This window comes from Rhinoraja longicauda, chromosome 2 (genome assembly GCF_053455715.1).
Source record: "Rhinoraja longicauda isolate Sanriku21f chromosome 2, sRhiLon1.1, whole genome shotgun sequence".
NCBI lineage: Eukaryota > Metazoa > Chordata > Chondrichthyes > Rajiformes > Arhynchobatidae > Rhinoraja > Rhinoraja longicauda.
The window spans coordinates 18,100,097-18,118,235 of record NC_135954.1 but is presented as its reverse complement, the minus strand read 5'-3'; the positions used below and the strand labels follow the sequence as shown (position 1 = coordinate 18,118,235).

Sequence of the window (18,139 nt, the reverse complement as noted above, 5' to 3'; positions counted from 1 at the left end):
AGCAACTGTAAACAATACAGATCATGTATCAAACAAATATCCCACACTCAAATGCTACAAATGCCGACAAAGTCAAGAAAAGCTGAAACTATGGCATTTAATATCAAACATTTCATACATGGGAATTATGCAATTGTCAACGAATCCAATGCTGTTTTTTGGGTCCTACTTAAAGCAAAATGATCAAGCATTCACAAAATTTTATAAAAAAGGTAAAAATGGCAACAAAAAATCTTCAAAGTCAGAAAAGCTCAATTGGCTTCTACACTATACTGAGTAAATGCTAAAAATATTTTTCCAAAGTATTCTCACCCCCCCTCCCCCAAGCTCATACTTTCCATGATATTTGCAACTTTGAATGTAACTACTTGCTGAACTATGTTTTGCAGCCAGTAGTCTACCCAGTGACTCCAACTGTTAACACCTATATCCTGAATCACATACAATGAAACCATTGATAATACTTTCCATTTCTCATTTGAGCCATTAGCACAATTCTGAAAGGGATTGATCCAAAATCCAGCCAGGGCTGCAACTAACCAACTTCTCAGGCTTTACTTCAGTTACAATTTCTGCATCACCACAGGAGGAAGCGCACTTCTCCCTACATCCTCAGAATCTTCTCAGGACATTTCTACTCCACTGCCAAATTTCCCCTGTAGCCACACCATTTCTTGGCACCATCTTCGCTACACTCTTGAAATAAAGAACTGAAGATAGTGATTAATACAGAAAAGGACAAAGTGCTGGAGTAACTCAGCAGACTGACATCTGAGGAAGGGTCTTGACTCAGAAACTTATCTACCATGATCACAATGAATGGCGGTGCGAACTCGAAGGGCCGAATGGCCTCCTCCTGCACTTATTTTCTATGTTTCTACATTCTCCAGGGATGCTGCCTGACACCCTGAGTACTCCAGCACTTTGTGTCATCTTGTTTGAACTTACTGAAGTGCAGGAATAATAAATCTTTAAACTAATTTGCCAAAACACAATGCAATACAATTACCTCAAACACTTCAATATTTTCCTAACAGCTTCTGTAGAGAAATTTTAATTTATAAATACTGCGTGGAAGTAGGCTCTTCAGCCCACCAGCTCCACACCAACCAGTGATCAGTCACACCGTAGTTCTATACTACACATTCAGGACACTTTGCAGAAGCCAATTAACCTACAAACCTGCACATCTTTGCAATGTAGAAGGAAATCAAAGCACCTGGAGGTAACTAGCACTGTAAGGCAGCAATTCTAATGCTATGCCATTGCTCTGCCTTTTTAATATTTTACCCATGTCGCCTGTTTGTGTAATGAATCGCAGTATGTCAGTGAAAATAATCAGTCATCACTTGGGAAGGTAGGGATTGAGCTTTGATGTAGAATTTTAGTTTGAGGGCCAACTTAATACCTGCAAACTAATTTAAACCATGAACGTGGTAACAACTAGGCTAAAGACCATAGTGCAGGCTAAAGGCATAGGAAGCTATGTTTCCTATATAAGAAAAAGTAATATCAAATGTAAGCTAGGAGTGTCCCCTACCCACTCCCTCCCCTCTAGGAGTGTCCCCTACCCACCCCCTCCCCTCTAGGAGTGTCCCCTACTCACCCTTCCCCTCTTGGAGTGTCCCCTACCCACCCCTCCCCTCTAGAAGTGTCCCCTACCCACCCCATCCCCTCTAGAAGTGTCTCCTACCCACCCCCTCCCCGATAGGAGTGTCCCCTACCCATCCCCTCCCCTCTAGGAGTGTCCCCTACCCAACCCTCAACTAGGAGTGTCGCCTACTCACCCCCTCCCCTCTAGGAGTGTCCCCTACTCACCCCCTCCCCTCTCGGAGTGTCCCCCTACCTCTCCCCCACAACTCCCTCCCTTCTAGGAATGTTCCCTACCACCCCTCCCCTCTAGGTGTCCCCTACACCTACCCCCCTCCCCTCTAATTGTGTCCCCCTTCCCCCAAGTGTCCCCACCGTTTCCCCTCTTCCCCATGTGGCCCCTCCATTCCCCACTTCCTCCTTGTAGTCCCTCTCCAGTGGTCTCCACCACCCACTTCCACCCCCGTGTCTCCGCCACACACACCCCCCTTCCTCCTCCTCCTCCTCCCGTGTCTCCGCCACACCCCCCTCCTCCTCCCGTGAGGTCTCCGCCACCTCCCCTATCCGTCTCCACTGCTCAACTTCTCACGGCGCTCAACATCCTCCTCCTCCTCCCTGGCGTTCCCCTTCCCCGGGGTGTAGGTACCTCTGGAAGATAGTCCAGAGGAGGCTCTGGTCGCAGGCGCCGTTGTTCTGCTGCTGTTGCTGTTGCTGCGGCTGCTGCGGCCGGTACTGATAAGCCATCGCTCGGAGCCACCAGCTCTCGCTGCCAACTGCTCACTCGGCTCGCGCTGCTCCACACCAGAACTTCCGCCAGCCGCGTCGCCCCGGCCCGGCCCACGCGCCGTCACGTGGTGCGTCAACCCACCGGCCCGGCCCACGCACCGTCACGTGGTGCGTCAACCCCCCGGCCCGGCCCACGCACCGTCACGTGGTGCGTCAACCCACCGGCCCGGCCCACGCACCGTCACGTGATGCGTCAACCCACCGGCGCGGCCCGGCCCACGCGCCGTCACGTGGTGCGTTAACCCACCGGCCGTTTGTGCGCCTCCCGCCGCCGCGCAGGCTCGAAGGAGAAGGGGAACCGCCAGATCCAGTCGCCCAGCAAATAACGACCGTCACTCGGGCTGACACCGGAGCGTGAGCGTCTCTAACGCGGGAACGTGTTCTTGTATGTGGGCTGCAGGAGATCAACTGATCGATCGGGCGGGCGGCTGCCAGCGCTTCTACTTTCGGGCGAGGGTAATCGTCCTGTCACCTGCAGAGCTCTAAATGGGCCGGATTGCTGCCTGTCCCGTTGAGTTACTCCAACATTTTGTGTTTATCTTCGGTGCCAGCATCTGCAGTTCCTTCCTGCACAGGTTCTCATCCCCCCACCCCCCCGGCCCAGGGACACTCCAAATGATTGTGAATAAACCCCATTGACAACCGACAGTACGCCTTTCAACTCAATCCCTTTGCTGTCAACGTTGCTCAGGGCGATCGTTTTTTATTTGCTGAAATAAAATCGGCCCGTTCAATTTTTTCATGGTTATCGAGGGGCGGTGGTGCCGAACTATCTCTTAAATGGCCATGGGTGGATCCCATGGGGTCACTGGCTCATTCATAGTTGCTCTCTGCATTCGCGTTGCCCTCGTCTTTTATGGGCTGTACCAAGACCGTTCCATGCAGGTTAAGTACACAGATGTGGATTACCAAGTCTTCACAGACGCCGCCAGATTTGTCACTCAGGTAATTCAATTTGGTGCACAACGTTAGTTAGTAGATGCATCCTACTGAGGTTCATTTACCTTAGTTTGTCAGTGTAGATATCCTCTTTTCCTGAAGTGGTTGACAAATTTGACTTGTAGTGTTATATAGTGTCACTTCTTCATTGGAGCTGAATCGAAATCCTAGAACGCTCTAATAGTATCTTCAGAAGGACTGCAATGAATTACCCCCACTTTTTGCAGGAAATTAAGAAATAAATGGTGATCTTGACAATTACAGTCACGGGTCATCTGCCTCCATAAATAGTCGCTCACCGCAAATACAATATGGCTATGAATGCATCATTCAAAAGCTGCATACGACAACACACTAAGGGTTCTTCAGCAAGTCCCAAATATTTGCTCTCCACTGCTAAGACAGCACATGAGATAAAAGAGGCATTGAAACACCATTGCCTCTTAGTTCACCTACAAGGCTCGCATGACCCTAACATGGACTCCTTCATAAATGGAGAGTCAAAAAATCTTGGAACACAATTATCAATATTTCAAAGTAGTGCACACTTCCTTTTTCAGTTGAGTTTTGAATGGACAATAAAAGTGGGTATTGTGAAAGAGATCTTCATAACATGGCAAAGATGAGCGGGAAGCCAGAGGATTGGGATACTTTTAAGGAACAACAGAAGGTAAAAAAAGGCAATAAAGGGAGAAAAGATGAAGTATAAAGGTAAGCTAGCCAAGAATATAAAGGAGGATAGTAAAAGCTTATTTAGGTATATGAGGAGGAAAAGATTAATTAATACAAATATGGGTCCCTTGAAGACAGAAACAGGTAAATTTATTATGAGGACAAGGAAATGGCAGGAACAGGTACTTTGGTTCTATCTTCACTAAGGAAGACACAAACAGTCTCCCAGAAGTACTAGGGGACAGAGGATCTAGGGAGACAGAGGAACTGAAGGAAATTCACATTAGTCAGGAAATGGTGTTGGGTAGACTGATGGGACTAAAGGCTGATTAATCCCCAGGGCCTAATGGTCTGCATCCTAGGGTACTCAAGGAGGTGGCTCTGGAAATCGTGAACGCATTGGTGATCATTTTCCACTGTTCAATAGATTCAGGATCAGTTCCTGTGGATTGGAGGGCAGCGAATGTTATCCCACTTTTCAAGAAAGGAGGGAAAGAGAAAACAGGGAATTATAGACCAGTTAGCCTGACATCGGTGGTGGGGAAGATGATGGAATTAATTATTAAAGAGGTAATAACGGTGCATTTGAATAGCAGTGAAAGGATTGGTCCAAGTCAGCATGGATTTATGACTAATCTGGGATTTTTTGAGGATGTGACAAGTAAAATGGATGAAGGAGAGTTAGTGGATGTAGTGTATCTAGACTTTCAGAAAGCTTTTGATAAGGTCCCACACGGGAGGTTGGTGAGCAAAATTAGAGCACATGGTATTGGGGATAGGGTATTGACGTGGATAGAGAATTGGTTGGCAGACAGGAAGCAAAGAGTAGGAATAAATGGGTCCTTTTCAGAATGGCTGGCAGTGGTGAGTGGAGTGCCGCAAGGCCCGTAACTATTTACAATATATATTCATGATTTGGATGGTGGAATTAGAAGTAACACTAGTAAGTTTGCAGATGACACAAAGCTGGGTGGCAGTGTGAACTGCGAAGAGGATGTTAGGAAGTTACAGGGTGACTTGGACAGGTTGAGTGAGTGGGCAGAAGCAATATATAATATAGATAAATGTGAGGTTATCCACTTTGGCGGCAAAAACAAGGAGGCAGATTATTATCACAATGGTGTCAGATTAGGTAAAGGGGAAGTGCAACAAGACCTTGGTGTCCTTGTACACCAGTCACTGAAAGTAAGCTTGCAGGCAGTAAAGAAAGCTAATGGCATGTTGGCCTTCATAACGAGAGGATTTGAGTATTGGAGCAAAGAGGTCCTTCTGCAGTTGTATACGGCCCTGGTGAGACCACATCTGGAGAGTTGTGTGCAGTTTTGGTCTCCTAATTTGTGGAAGGACATCCTTGCTATTGAGGCAGTGCAGCTTAGGTTCACGAGGTTAATCCCTGGGATGGAGGCTCTGTCATATGAGGAAAGATTGGAAAGACTGGGGTTGTATTCACTGGAGTTTAGAAGGATGAGAGGAGATCTTATAGAGACGTATAAAATTATAAAAGGACTGGACAAGCTAGTTGCAGGAAAAATGTTCCCAATGTTGGTGGAGTCCAGAACCAGGGGCCACAGGATAAAGGGGAGGCCATTTAAAATCTGAGGTGTAAAAAAACTTTCACCCAGAGAGTTGTGAAATTGTGGAATTCTCTGCCACAGAAGGCAGTGGAGGCCACTTCACTGGATGAATTTAAAAGAGAGTTAGATAGAGCTCTAGGGGCTAGTGGAATCAAGGGATATGGCGAGAAGGCAGGCACAGGTTACTGATTGTGGATGATCAGCCATGATCACAATTAATGGCGGTGCTGGCTCGAAGGTCCAAATGGCCTTCCCCTGCACCTATTTTCTATGTTTCTAAAGAAAACTGGTAAAGCAGAAATGTTTTTAACTAACCTTGTGATGTGACTAAAAGTTGTGCAGTAGTAATTTTATAGAAATCCAATACCTCAAGCTGTCGAAATGTTACGGCTACAATACATCTTTATTGTCATTGTACAGGGGCACAACGAGATTGGGAATGCGACTTCCATTCGATGCAATAAATTAATTAGCTAATCAACAGGAATTTAGATAACCCAGAGAAACAAAATTAGAAACAGTTAAAACAGTATAAAGTGCAAATAGGTATGTGCCAGGTCGATGTGCGACGTGACCATCCGAGGGGGGCACTCAGCAGGACCGGTTCAGAGCAGCTATGGCTCTGGGGATGAAGTCTGGAGGTGCGGGCGTAGAAGGCCTTGTAACGTATGCTGGATGGTAGAAGTTCAAACAGACTATTGCAAGGGTGTGTGGTCTTTATGAATGCTGGTGGCTTTCCTGAGGCATCGTGTATTGTAGATGCCCTCCAAGGCTGGAAGCTGCGTCCTGATAATCTGAGCTCTGTAGACTACCCGCTGAAGAGCTCTCCTCTCCGCCTGAGATACCACATAGAGATGCCATGCGTTAGGATGTTCTCTGTGGTGTAGCGGGTGGAGGTCGTCAGCAGCTGTTAGGGCAGACCAGTCTTTTTCAGTGTTCTTAGGAAAAACAGTCGTTGCTGTGCCTTCTTGACCAGCGCAGCGGTGTTAGTGGATCATGTGAGGTCCTCCGAAATGTGTGTGCCCAGAAACCTGAAGCTGGACACTCTCTCCCCACTATCCCCGTTGATAAAGATCGGAACGTATTTCCCATTATGTGACCTTCTGAAGTTGATGATCAGCTCCTTGGTCTTAGAGGTGTTTAGGTCGTCAAGTCAAGTTTATTTGTCACATACACATACACGATGTGCAGTGAAATGAAAGTTGCAATGCCTGCGGATTGTGCACAAAAAAGAATTACGGTTACAGCATATAAATAAAGTTAATATAGAGAAGACAAAATTTAGTCCCTGGAGTTATAAAAGTTGACAGTCCTGATGGCCTGTGGGAAGAAACTCCGTCTCATCCTCTCCGTTTTCACAGCGTGACAGCGGAGGCGCTTGCCTGACCGTAGCATCTGGAACAGTCCGTTGCTGGGGTGGCAGGGGTCCCTCATAATCTTGCTTGCTCTGGATCTGCACCTCCTGATGTATAGGTCCTGCAGGGGGACGAGTGTAGTTCCCATGGGACAGGTTATCTGAGCACCAGTCCGCCAGGTTCTGCACCTCTGCTCTGTAGTGTGTTTCATCACCGTTGGTGATCAGCCCGATCACCGTTGTGTCATCTGCAAACTTAACAATGGTGTTGGTGGCGAATGCAGGAACACAGTCGTGTGCGAAGAGGGAGTCTCTCAACTTCTCAACAAAGCTTTTAGTGGAGGATTATGTCAATTTAATTTTTGACATTTAGGAAGGCAATTTTAAATTGGATTTATATATAAGATAGACAATAGACAATAGGTGCAGGAGTAGGCCATTCAGCCCTTCGAGCCAGCACCGCCATTCAATGCGATCATGGCTGATCACTCTCAATCAGTACCCCGTTCCTGCCTTCTCCCCATACCCCCTTACTCCGCTATCCTTAAGAGCTCTATCCAGCTCTCTCTTGAAAGCATCCAACGAACTGGCCTCCACTGCCTTCTGAGGTAGAGAATTCCACACCTTCACCACCCTATAAAATGTTGGTAATCCTTAACCTGTGCTGGTTATGGGTGAAATGGGAACAAATTGAGTTTCATTCAGGAAAAATGTTAATAATGACGATGCATTAAAAAACCTAGTACAATTAGGCTAAAGACATCTACTCACCAACAATAATCATAACATTAACAATTGGTTTTCTTACTGTAATTTGCTTTTAGGGGAGCTCTCCATACAGAAGAGCAACCTATCGCTACACACCGTTGCTAGCATGGATGCTGATGCCCAACATTTACCTCATGGAAATATATGGGAAACTTGTATTCATTATATGTGATGTCCTTGCAGCTCATCTGATGCATAAGATCTTATGCCTCCAAGGACTGGACAGTCGAAGTGCATGCTGGTACTGCAGCTTATGGCTCTTCAACCCCCTGCCGATGACTGTTTCAAGTAGAGGGAACGCAGAAGCTGTTCTGGCAGTGTTGGTCCTAAGTACTTTGTTCTACCTAAAGCGCAGGCAGATTGTGAAGGCTGCATTGTTTTATGGGCTTTCTGTACATTTGAAGATTTACCCAGTGACCTATGCATTCCCCATAATTCTATCACTTCAGACTGGCCAACAAGCAACAGAGAATGATACCCCAACTATAAGAAATAAACAGCATTTAAAAAAAGGCTTAAGTCTTCTCAATCCTATGTTTATTGTCAGACTGCTAAATAAGGATGTGCTTCTTTTCATCAGTGTTGCTGGCCTCGAATTTCTTATCCTCGGAGCACTCTTCTATTGCAGGTAAAGTGATTAAAACTACTTATTCCTGATAGCTTAATGGGCAAGTGCACTGAGATCTACTGACAAGGAAGATCCAGATTTGACTGCATTTCTGTTGAATTAATTAATATCTTCAAAGAAACAGAAGGGTATTAAAATCTTTGCTTTAATTAAAATTTGTGAATGGGCAGCCAAAAGGCAAATGAAATATACTAATAGATCTGTGAAATTATCTTTTTTTTAAAAAAGTGAGATACAACATAAACTATGTGGAATCATTTTAAAGGAATTGTAGGGATATAGGCACAGATAGGAATGTGCACACTAATCTTTAGCTACAAACTCTTGATACTGTGTAGTTTCTGGATTCCTCTGCAACACTACAGAGCAGATGGCAGGACACGTTTTTTGGGGCTTTTAGTAAAGCATATGATATCCTTAATTTTATAAGTTATAACAATATGAAAGTCATGTTAACTCTTGGTTAAATCCCTGGTGAAGAATCATCTGGAGCATGATGGCCAATTTGAGGCTTCCTACGTTACAATGAATATCAAACCCTTGGATGGCGCAGAGGAGAATTATAGGAATGATTTCAATTTTATAGAGATATTAAAGAAGCTGATATTGATTTTCTTAGTATAAAGAAGCCTAAAGAGCAATTTAGAACGTTCAGAATTCTGAATAGTTTGATAAAGTTAATAAGGGGAAATTGTTTCCACTGGCAGGAGGGTCAATGAATAGATTCAGGATAATTGACAAAATGGCCAGAGTGTGGATGAGAATTGCCTTTGCACTGTAAATTGTAATAATATGGAATGGGTAATGAATACAAAAATAAGAGTGCAGAATAATATTGGAACCAATTTTGGAAAAAAATGGAAAAGCAGAATCTGTGTGGCAGGAATGAAAATGTTAATAACACTGGTCAGGAGGCATCAGAGCTGCTTGTATTCATCGGTGATGCATAGGTTGTACCTGTAGAAAAATATATAAACAGTCACTGTTCAAGCAGAGTTTTTAGTGTGTAAAATTATAAAGGAACATTTTTGTTTGTGTGCAGTAAGAAGGGTACAATGTTTCTCACTCTGCAGATCTTAGAGTCATACAGCACAGAAACAGGCTCTCAATCCAAATTACCCATGCTGATCAAGATGCCCCATCTGCACGTCCCACCTGCCTGTATTTGGTCCATATCCCTCTTAAACTTTTCCTATCTGTCCAAATGCCGATTAAATGTTGTTATTGTACCTTTCTCAGTCAAGAAATGTGTGTGGAGTTTTGTGACCGTGACCTCATTCAACAGGAAGAGTGCAGACTTCTGAGGACTGATTCTTCAATATTTGAAAGTGTACAGCCATTGGATATCAATGGAACTCATTCCCAAGGCTCAGAATTGAATAAAAAAAGGTTACTCTGTGAACAATCACAGTTGTAATTCAAAATATAGCAGAAAATATTGTGGTTCTCAGCAAACATTTCTACAATTCCACGTAATGAATTACATTCAAACATTTTAGCTCAAGATAATGTCTGCTTTTAAAAAAAAATGCTCGTACCTAATTTGCATATATGCACAGTAAAATAAATGAAAAATGCTCCTTTGTTATAACTTATGATATTTAGACATTCTGAAGAAGGGTTTCGACCTGAAACATCACCCATTCCTTCTCTTCAGAGATGCTGCCTGTCCCGCTGAGTTACTCCAGCATCTTGTGTCTATCTATGATATTTAGACTCTTTGGTTAGCCTTGTGCTTTTTTGTTTTCCAGGTATGGTTGGGAATTTCTGGATCACACATATCTCTACCACTTAACACGAAGAGACATTCGCCACAACTTCTCCCCATACTTCTACATGTTATATTTGACTGCAGAGAGTGAGTGGAGCTCAGTTCTGGGACTAGTTGCTTTCTTCCCACAGTTACTGCTACTCGTCATCACATCTTTTGCTTATTACAAGGACCTTACATTTTGCTGCTTCCTTCACACCGCCATTTTTGTCACTTTTAATAAAGTGTGCACTTCACAGGTAAGTCTGAGGAAATTCTCATTTGACACTCTCTGATTCCTATGTCTCTCTTTGCTCCCTGGGAAAATTGGTGAAGTACATTTTTTTTAAATATTGAAAGGCTTAGTGTGTAGGAAAGAACTGCAGATGCTGGTTTAAATCAAAGGTAGAAGGTAGAAGAAGGGTCACGATCTGCAACGTCACCCATTTCTTCTCTCCAGAGATGCTGCCTGTCCCGCTGAGTTACTCCAGCATTTTGTGTCTAGGCTGCTTAATGTAATGTAAATTTTTGAATTGATAGATGATTTCACATTATAATTTCACTTGTCTAAAACAATAAATCCAAAAATAATTCAAAGTGAATGCAGAATAAATTGCCCTAGTATGGGCAATGCTGGCTGCATAGGCAGGAAGGGTGTAGAAAAGAACTGCAGATACAAGATGCTGGTAACTCAGTGGGTTGTCTGAAGAAGGGTCTCGAGCCGAAATGTCACCCATTCCTTCTCTCCAGAGATGCTATCTGTCCCGCTGAATTACTCCAGCATTTTGTGTCTCCCTTAGGTAGGAAGGGCGTTGGGTTTGAATGTAACCGTGGAAGCCTGGTTTTCCCTCATACCTTGGGTTTTTGGCACCATTTCTCTCTCTAATTGTCTTCTCTATATTTCTGAATTTTTTCCTTGTCTTTGTTTCTCTGTTTCACTTTCACTTCTCTGTTTACTGCTTCCCTATAATAGGCAAGTATATAAAATCAAGGAAATAAAAAACATTAAGCAAGTTTTACAAAGACTGCAGGATAAGTGGTATTCCATAAATGCAGCATGTGGATTTTGAAGACCAGTGAATGAATTCCATATACTACATCTGCATTAACTGCCTCCTCGTTGTGGATTTATAGATTCAAGTTGTAGGCGTCAAGATATATTTGTGACAATGAGGATTTCTTTAGATATTAGTTTTGTTTTTAACTGATGGGTAAAGACAGGAGGATTCTGTCTGTGTCCGACTGGGTTTTTAGACCAAAATGCAGTGATGCAGGGCCCTCTGCCCTGTCTAACATAAATGAGGTGCTTAGTGCTCGTATGAATATAAGCAATGCAGGGAGGATGGATGATCTAACCATGTCACCTGATACAGGAGATCTTTTAAGTGGCGGGAATTATAAACAACACAGAGTAAAAGTGTAGTACACAATTATTGCTGTCTGCAGTTGTATCCAGGAATCTAGAAGGCTATGTTGTGGCAACAATCCTGAACTCCAGGATAAGCTGTACCTCGCAATAAGTTGTTCCAGTCCAATTACATTACTAGCTTCTATACAGCGGTAAGGAAAATTGTCCAAGTAAGCTTGTTCACAAAAACAGGTCAAATTCTATCTGGCGAATAACCAACCACTCAATCAATCTACTCAGTATCATCAGCAAAGTGATCAAACCTGTCTGTGACAGCGTTATAAAGCGGCACCACCCACTATCTCACTGATGCTGTTTGGATCTTGCGGAATGATGCCGAACCAGACAGACTTGACCTAAAGATAGGAAAACCAAACTGCAGATGCTGGTTTAAATCGAAGGTAGACACAAAATCCTGGAGTAACTCAGCGGGTCAGGCAGCATCTTGGGAGAGAAGGAATAGGTGACTTTTCGGGTCGAGACCCTTCTTCGGACTGATGTTAGGGGCGGGGGCCAAACAAAGATAGGATGTAGTCGGAGACAGGAAGACTAGTGGGAGAACTGGGAACGGGGAGGGGATACAGAGGGGAAGCAAGGACTACCTGAAGTTAGAGGTCAATGTTCATACCGCTGGGGTGTAAACTGCCCAAGCGAAATATGAGGTGCTGTTCCTCCAATTTGCAATGTGCCTCACTCTGACAATGGAGGCGGCCAGGACAAAGGTCAGATTGGGAATGGGAGGGGGAGTTGAAGTGCTGAGCCACCGGGTGGTCAGGTATGTTAAGACGGACTGAGCGGAGGTGTTCAGCAAAATGATGTAGAGAAGTTGTAGAGAAGTTGACATCTGGAACAGCGGATATAATAGATGAGGTTGGAGGAGGTACAGGTGAACCTGTGCCTCACCTGGAAAGACTGTTTGGGTCCTTGGATGGAGTCGAGGGGGGAGGTAAAGGGACAGGTGTTGCATCTCCTGCGGTTGCAGGGGAAAGTACCTGGGGAGGGGGTAGTTTGGGTGGGAAGGGACGAGTGGACCAGGGAGTTTCGGAGGGAACGGTCTCTACGGAAAGCAGAAAGTGGTGGAGCTGGGAAGATGTGGCCAGTAGTGGGATCCCATTGGAGGTGGCGGAAATGTTGGAAGATCATTTGTTGTATGCGACGGCTGATGGGGTGGAAGGTGAGGACAAGGAGGACTCTATCCTTGTTACGAATGGGGGGGAGGGGGAGCAAGAGTGGAGCTGCGGGATATTGAGGAGATCCTAGTGAGAGCCTCATCTATAATGGAAGAGGGGAACCCCCGTTTCCTAAAGAATGAGGACATCTCCGATGCCCTAGTATGGAACACCTCATCCTGGGCACAGATGTGGCGTAGATGGAAGAATTGGGATAGGGGATAGAGTTTTAAAAAGAAATAGGATGGGAAGAAATGTAGCCAAGATAGCTATGGGAGTCAGTGGGTTTGTAGTAGATGTCGGTCAATAGTCTGTCTCCTGTGACGGAGATGGTGAGATCCAGAAACGGTAGGGAAATGTCGGAGATGGTCCAAGTATATTTAAGATCAGGATGGAAATTAGTGGCGAAATTGATGGTCAGTGAGTTCTGCATGGGTACAAGAGGTAGCACCAATGCAGTCGTCAATGTTAATCAAACTTGATCTAAACGTGGATCAAAGAACTGAATCCCAGAAGTTGAGAATAATAATGGCCTTAACATTAAGACAACATTTTATTGAGTGTGACAAGGTGACTCACCATCACTTTCCCAAAGGCAACTCGGACGGGCATTATTGCTCACCTTGCCAGAAGGTGAAAATTTAATTTACAGAAGGATTGGATTTTGTGGCTGAAGAAAAATATCCCTTGATAGGAAGAGCATCTGGTTATCATGGTCCATATACAAACTAATGACTTAAATAGAACCCAAGTAGATAGGGAGCTTGAGGAGCTAAAGTCAAAACTATAATGCAGGACTTGGCGTTATATTCTGCAGATTGGTGTCTAAGACATATGCAAGTTTGGTATGGTCAAAAGTATTGAATCCAGGTGTTGTATGAGAGGCAGGTTTTAGTTTGTTGGACAGGCGCTGTTACTAGGGAATGGTGGAGCTGTTTGTGGTAGATAGGATCCATTTAAACTGGATTGATGCAATTGTCCAGTTGAATCACATTATAGAATTTATAGATAGGGTTCTTCAAACTCATAAAAAAGAAATCATGTAAGGGACATGTTCTATTTTTTTTTTTAAACAAAGGCTTGAAATGGATAGCTATGTCGGAAATGGTTACCTTTTTAGACAGTCCCTTAGGATTGAGAATGACTTGCTTCAAATCTCGTTCTATGGGCTCTAAGATGGGCGGCACAGTGGTGCAGCAGTAGAGTTGCTCCTTTCAGTGCCTGAGACCCGGGGTCGATCCTGACTATTGTTGCTGTCTGTACGGAGTTTATACGTTCTCCCTGTGACTGCATTTGGTTTTCTCCGGGTGCTCCGGTTAACTCTCATATTCCAAAGACATGCAGGTTTGTAGGTTATTGGGCCTCTGTAAATTGCCCCTAGTGGGTAGCTTAGAACTAAAGTATGGGTAATCGCTGGTTGGTGCGGTCAGGGTGGGTTGAAGGGCCTGTTTCCACGCTGTATCTCTAAAACTAGAGCTAAAGATGGCTGATGAGACTATTGTGGAAACTGCAGACCCTTCAATAATTGGTCATGAGATGTCTGATGAGGCGCTGGGTGATGCACTCATACAAACTATGCAGGGCTTCTAGGTATTCTTGATGCATGGACAGGAGATGCTTAATACTGCCTGGGTAAAGGATTCCTAGGAGTCTGCGTGACAGTTTCATTTTATCAGGAAGGTTTTGAGTACATCCTTGAATCTCATTTACAACTGAGCTTGGATTAGTGTTGGGACCCTGGTATCAGCAAAAAATGATTATAAATGACAGGCAGGAACATTTGAATGTAACAACAATAGTATATCAGTGAACAAGGTCAAATCAAAGAAAGAAAATGTTATAATCATGTAGAATAGATGGCATGACCGCTTGCGTCCCATTAGCTTCCATGTAATGACAGAACTATTAAACATATTCCACATTTCACTGAAATCCTGTGCAGACTTCCATTTGTTTTGTGGAGAAGGGGGAAATAAATCAATTAAAATATTCTGAACGGTAAAAGAACTTACATAATCTTTCTTTATGATTTTAGTACTTCCTGTGGTACTTGTGTCTTTTACCAATGGTACTTCCACATCTGACATTTTCCTGGAGAAGAGGCATTATGCTCCTAGCATTATGGTTCACTGGTCAGGTTGGTACTTTTCCTGTACAGTAAAACTAACTTAATGTTGTAGCACTGAGGGCTGGATAGAATAGCCGGGTAATTGTTACTGGGCTACTTCTCATGCATCTCCTGATTCCCCATGCTGCAACGCAGGCAGTGATTTAGAAGTCCACTGTTATTTGCATTATTATGGATTGCCAACCTTCCCTTTCTATTGCCAAAACCCCACTCCATTGCCTTTACGACCTCAGGATTGCTTTGTCCAACCCCAGAAAAGCGTCCTTCATTCATCAGCATTCTAGAAGCCTCAAACTCTCTTCCCGCCTGCTTTTGCATTCTTCCTCTTTGCATGTATCTTTGTTCCCACATCTTACTTTTGTGTAAACATCATGCTCAGGATTTATGGCTTATCTTTTCACGAAAGTTCTTGTGCATGGGGAGTTGTCTGCATAAAAGGCTTTTTGGCTGGGTGGAGGCAGATAGAACATCTCGACGGACATCACAAGTAGTGATGTCGAACAATGGACAACCCGGTCCTGCCGCCCTCGCGCAACCCGGTCCTGCCGCCCTCGGCCCTGCCGACCTCGAGGCCGTCTCCCTCAAACTCCCGACCCTGTGGACCGAAGAGCCTGAGGTCTGGTTCCAGCAGGCAGAGGCACAGTTTGCTGTGCGAGGGGTAACCGTCGACTTGACGAAGTACTATCACGTCGGGGTCACCAATGTAGTGGCCTGGCGGAGGCCAGAGAAAAGGCAAGACTGTTTTGTTAGATTGCTTTATTAGGCTGTGAGCTGGTGCCCACAGCGTAGTTCTCCAAGGGATGATCCACGCCTTCCCTTGGTCTGGCTTTTAACTCCTTTCACCTGTCCGTCACGTAACGAGGGGGCTGACCCGAGGAGTGGCCTGATCCGCCACAAGTGAAACAAAGATTAATCAATCCTATACACTGGGATCAGCCAATCATCCCTGTCCCGCCTACAATTGGTCCAAAACACCGCAGTGAGACTCCTGATGGGTACCCGTAAAAGGGATCACATCACCCCGATTCTGGCCTCTCTCCACTGGCTCCCAGTATGGTACAGAATCGATTTCAAGCTCCTCCTATTCGCATACAAAGTCCTAAACGGCATAATTTAGTATAGGGGTTTAGTAAAAATAGTTTTAGAAAATCAAGTTACCTTTATCAAATGCTAAATGTTTATTATTTGTATAAAATCATATTTGTTTGGTTCTACAGACTGAATTCTTTGATTATTGTTTTAAATCGATCTAGGGATTATGGCTCGCCCCAGCGTATTACCTGGAGTTTGAAGGACAGAACACTTATCTACTTATTTGGTTAGCTGGGTTGCTATTCCTTGCCATCAACTGCTTCATTCTCTTGGTATTAATCTCAAACTACAAGAAAAGGAATTTGCAATCAAAGACAAACACAGAATAACAGCAAGAAACCTTCTTTGCTCAGAATATTGCTATTTATTTTAATGGATTGCACATAAAATGTATTTAGTTTAGTTTAGAGATGCAGCATTAAAACAGACCCTTCGGCCCACCAAGTGCACGCAAACCATCCATCACCCATTCACACTGGTTCTGTTATCCCACTTTCCCACCACCTACGCAGTGGGACCAATTTAGTGAGGCCAATTAACCCACATGTCTTTGGGATGTGGGAAGAAATCTGAGCACCTGGAGGAAACCCACAGGACAAAAACATTCAAACTCTGCAAAGAGAGCACCTGAGGTCAGGATCAAACCCGGGTCTCTGGCATTGTAAGGCAGCAGCTCTGCCAGTTGTGCCTCCCACTAATTCTAAGTATAAATATGATGAATTACCATTTTATTTCTTTGTGATGACTCTTTTAGAAATAAGTAGTTTGTACAATGCAAGGTATTTTTATGGTACTTCTACTCACAAGATAACCATATCCTTGGTTAGAAATATCACCTTGCCCAGGAGGGTGGTTTTTCACTCAATCTTGATTGGCTTCTTTGATTTCAGAGTGGAAATTGTCACGAGCTGATGAGTTATCACAACCCTCAATATATTCCCTGGGGTTAATATAAAAGCTCTTTTTTTTTCTTTTGTTTACATGGTATGGATATACATGGCAAGACTGGCATTCATTGTCCATCCCTTAAAAGAGATAATTGAATGTTAACCACGTTGGTAAGTCTGATGATACATACAAGCTAGACCAATGAAGAATATTAGTGAAATAGATGTTTTGTTTTCAAAATGTGAAAATTGCAGGTTGGCGCAGGTGGCAGAGTTCCTGCTTCACTGTACAGAACACGGTTCGACTGACCTGGATGCTATGTGTATGGAGTTTGCATGTTTTCCCTGTGACCACATGGGTTTTCTCCCACCTCCCAAAAACTTGCTGTTGGTTGATTGGCCTCTGTAAATTGCCCCTAGTGTGTAGGAAGTGGATGAGAGAATAGAATCATATAGAACTAGTATGAACAGGTTATCGATGGTCGGCATGGACTCAGTGGTTCAAAGGGTCCATTTCCATGTTAAATCTCTAAACTAAATTGGTAGTTTCATCATTACCAGTATTTGAGTTTATTCAATTACTTGAATTTAAATTCACCATTTGCAATCATATGATTCAGATTCTTGACTCTGAATTGGCAGTCTGGGACTGGAGAATCCAACATTGGCAAACCCTTTGTAGATGTCACTAAGTCAAAAAACTACAGTGAAAGTTGCAGCTTATTTCACTGGCCATTAGTTGTATTTTAAGGCACATTCTCGGCCTCCAAAAAAACTTGTAGGCCCCAAATTGGTACTGAAATACTAGTGTGGCAAGCAGAGAAATTTAGACATTGAGGTTGTTAACTGATTGGGATAGAGGAAGGATGGTACAATAAATCCTCTGCTTAATGAAGTACATTTTTCCACACTGATCATGCTGCAGCTTCATTCAAGATCCCCAAAATAAAAACATGATGTATTTTTCCATTATCACGTTGGCTTACAACATTTTAAACAAGTCAAGATAGCAGATTTTTATTCTGGAGCAAACAAATCTTAATGTCAAGGTGATTGTATATTGTAATGATAGTGTAATAAATCAGAGACACATGCTGCAGCTGTTAATTGCTTTCAATGCATATTTTCAAGAATTGCCACAGTGCAACTTCAAATGTTTTTTTTGTTCAATCAAGGATTTTCTTCAGGGATTAAAGTTAATGTAATATTTAAATTATTCTTCGTGAAAATATCTATCTCAAAGCATTACTAAAGACTTCTAGCTTCTGCAGTACGAAAGAACTGCAGATGCTGGTTTAAATCGATGGTAGGCACAAAATGCCGGAGTAACTCAGCAGGACAGGCAGCATCTCTGGAGAGAAGGAATGGGCGACATTTCAGGTCGAGACCCTTCT

The 18,139-nt window shown here is 43.7% G+C and overlaps 2 protein-coding genes across 3 annotated transcripts in view; one reads left to right on the top strand and one right to left on the bottom strand.

The window, feature by feature from the left end:
* The window catches only part of pdcd6 (programmed cell death 6), a 21,256-nt gene extending 18,748 nt beyond the window's left edge, over nucleotides 1–2,508 (bottom strand). The window contains exon 1 of one of the 2 annotated variants that reach the window (XM_078415657.1): nucleotides 2,237–2,508. In XM_078415657.1, the coding sequence (XP_078271783.1) occupies nucleotides 2,237–2,334 (98 nt within the window). In that variant the 5' untranslated portion in view covers nucleotides 2,335–2,508. The remainder of the gene's footprint in view (nucleotides 1–2,236) is intronic. The other variant, XM_078415651.1, reaches the window with a different exon arrangement.
* On the top strand, nucleotides 2,502–18,139 carry pigm (phosphatidylinositol glycan anchor biosynthesis, class M). Its single transcript, XM_078415642.1, has 5 exons — nucleotides 2,502–3,321; nucleotides 7,740–8,311; nucleotides 10,063–10,321; nucleotides 14,674–14,775; nucleotides 16,020–18,139. Exons 1-5 carry the CDS (start codon nucleotides 3,157–3,159, stop codon nucleotides 16,185–16,187), a joined length of 1,266 nt encoding a protein of 421 aa, XP_078271768.1. The 5' UTR covers nucleotides 2,502–3,156; the 3' UTR covers nucleotides 16,188–18,139.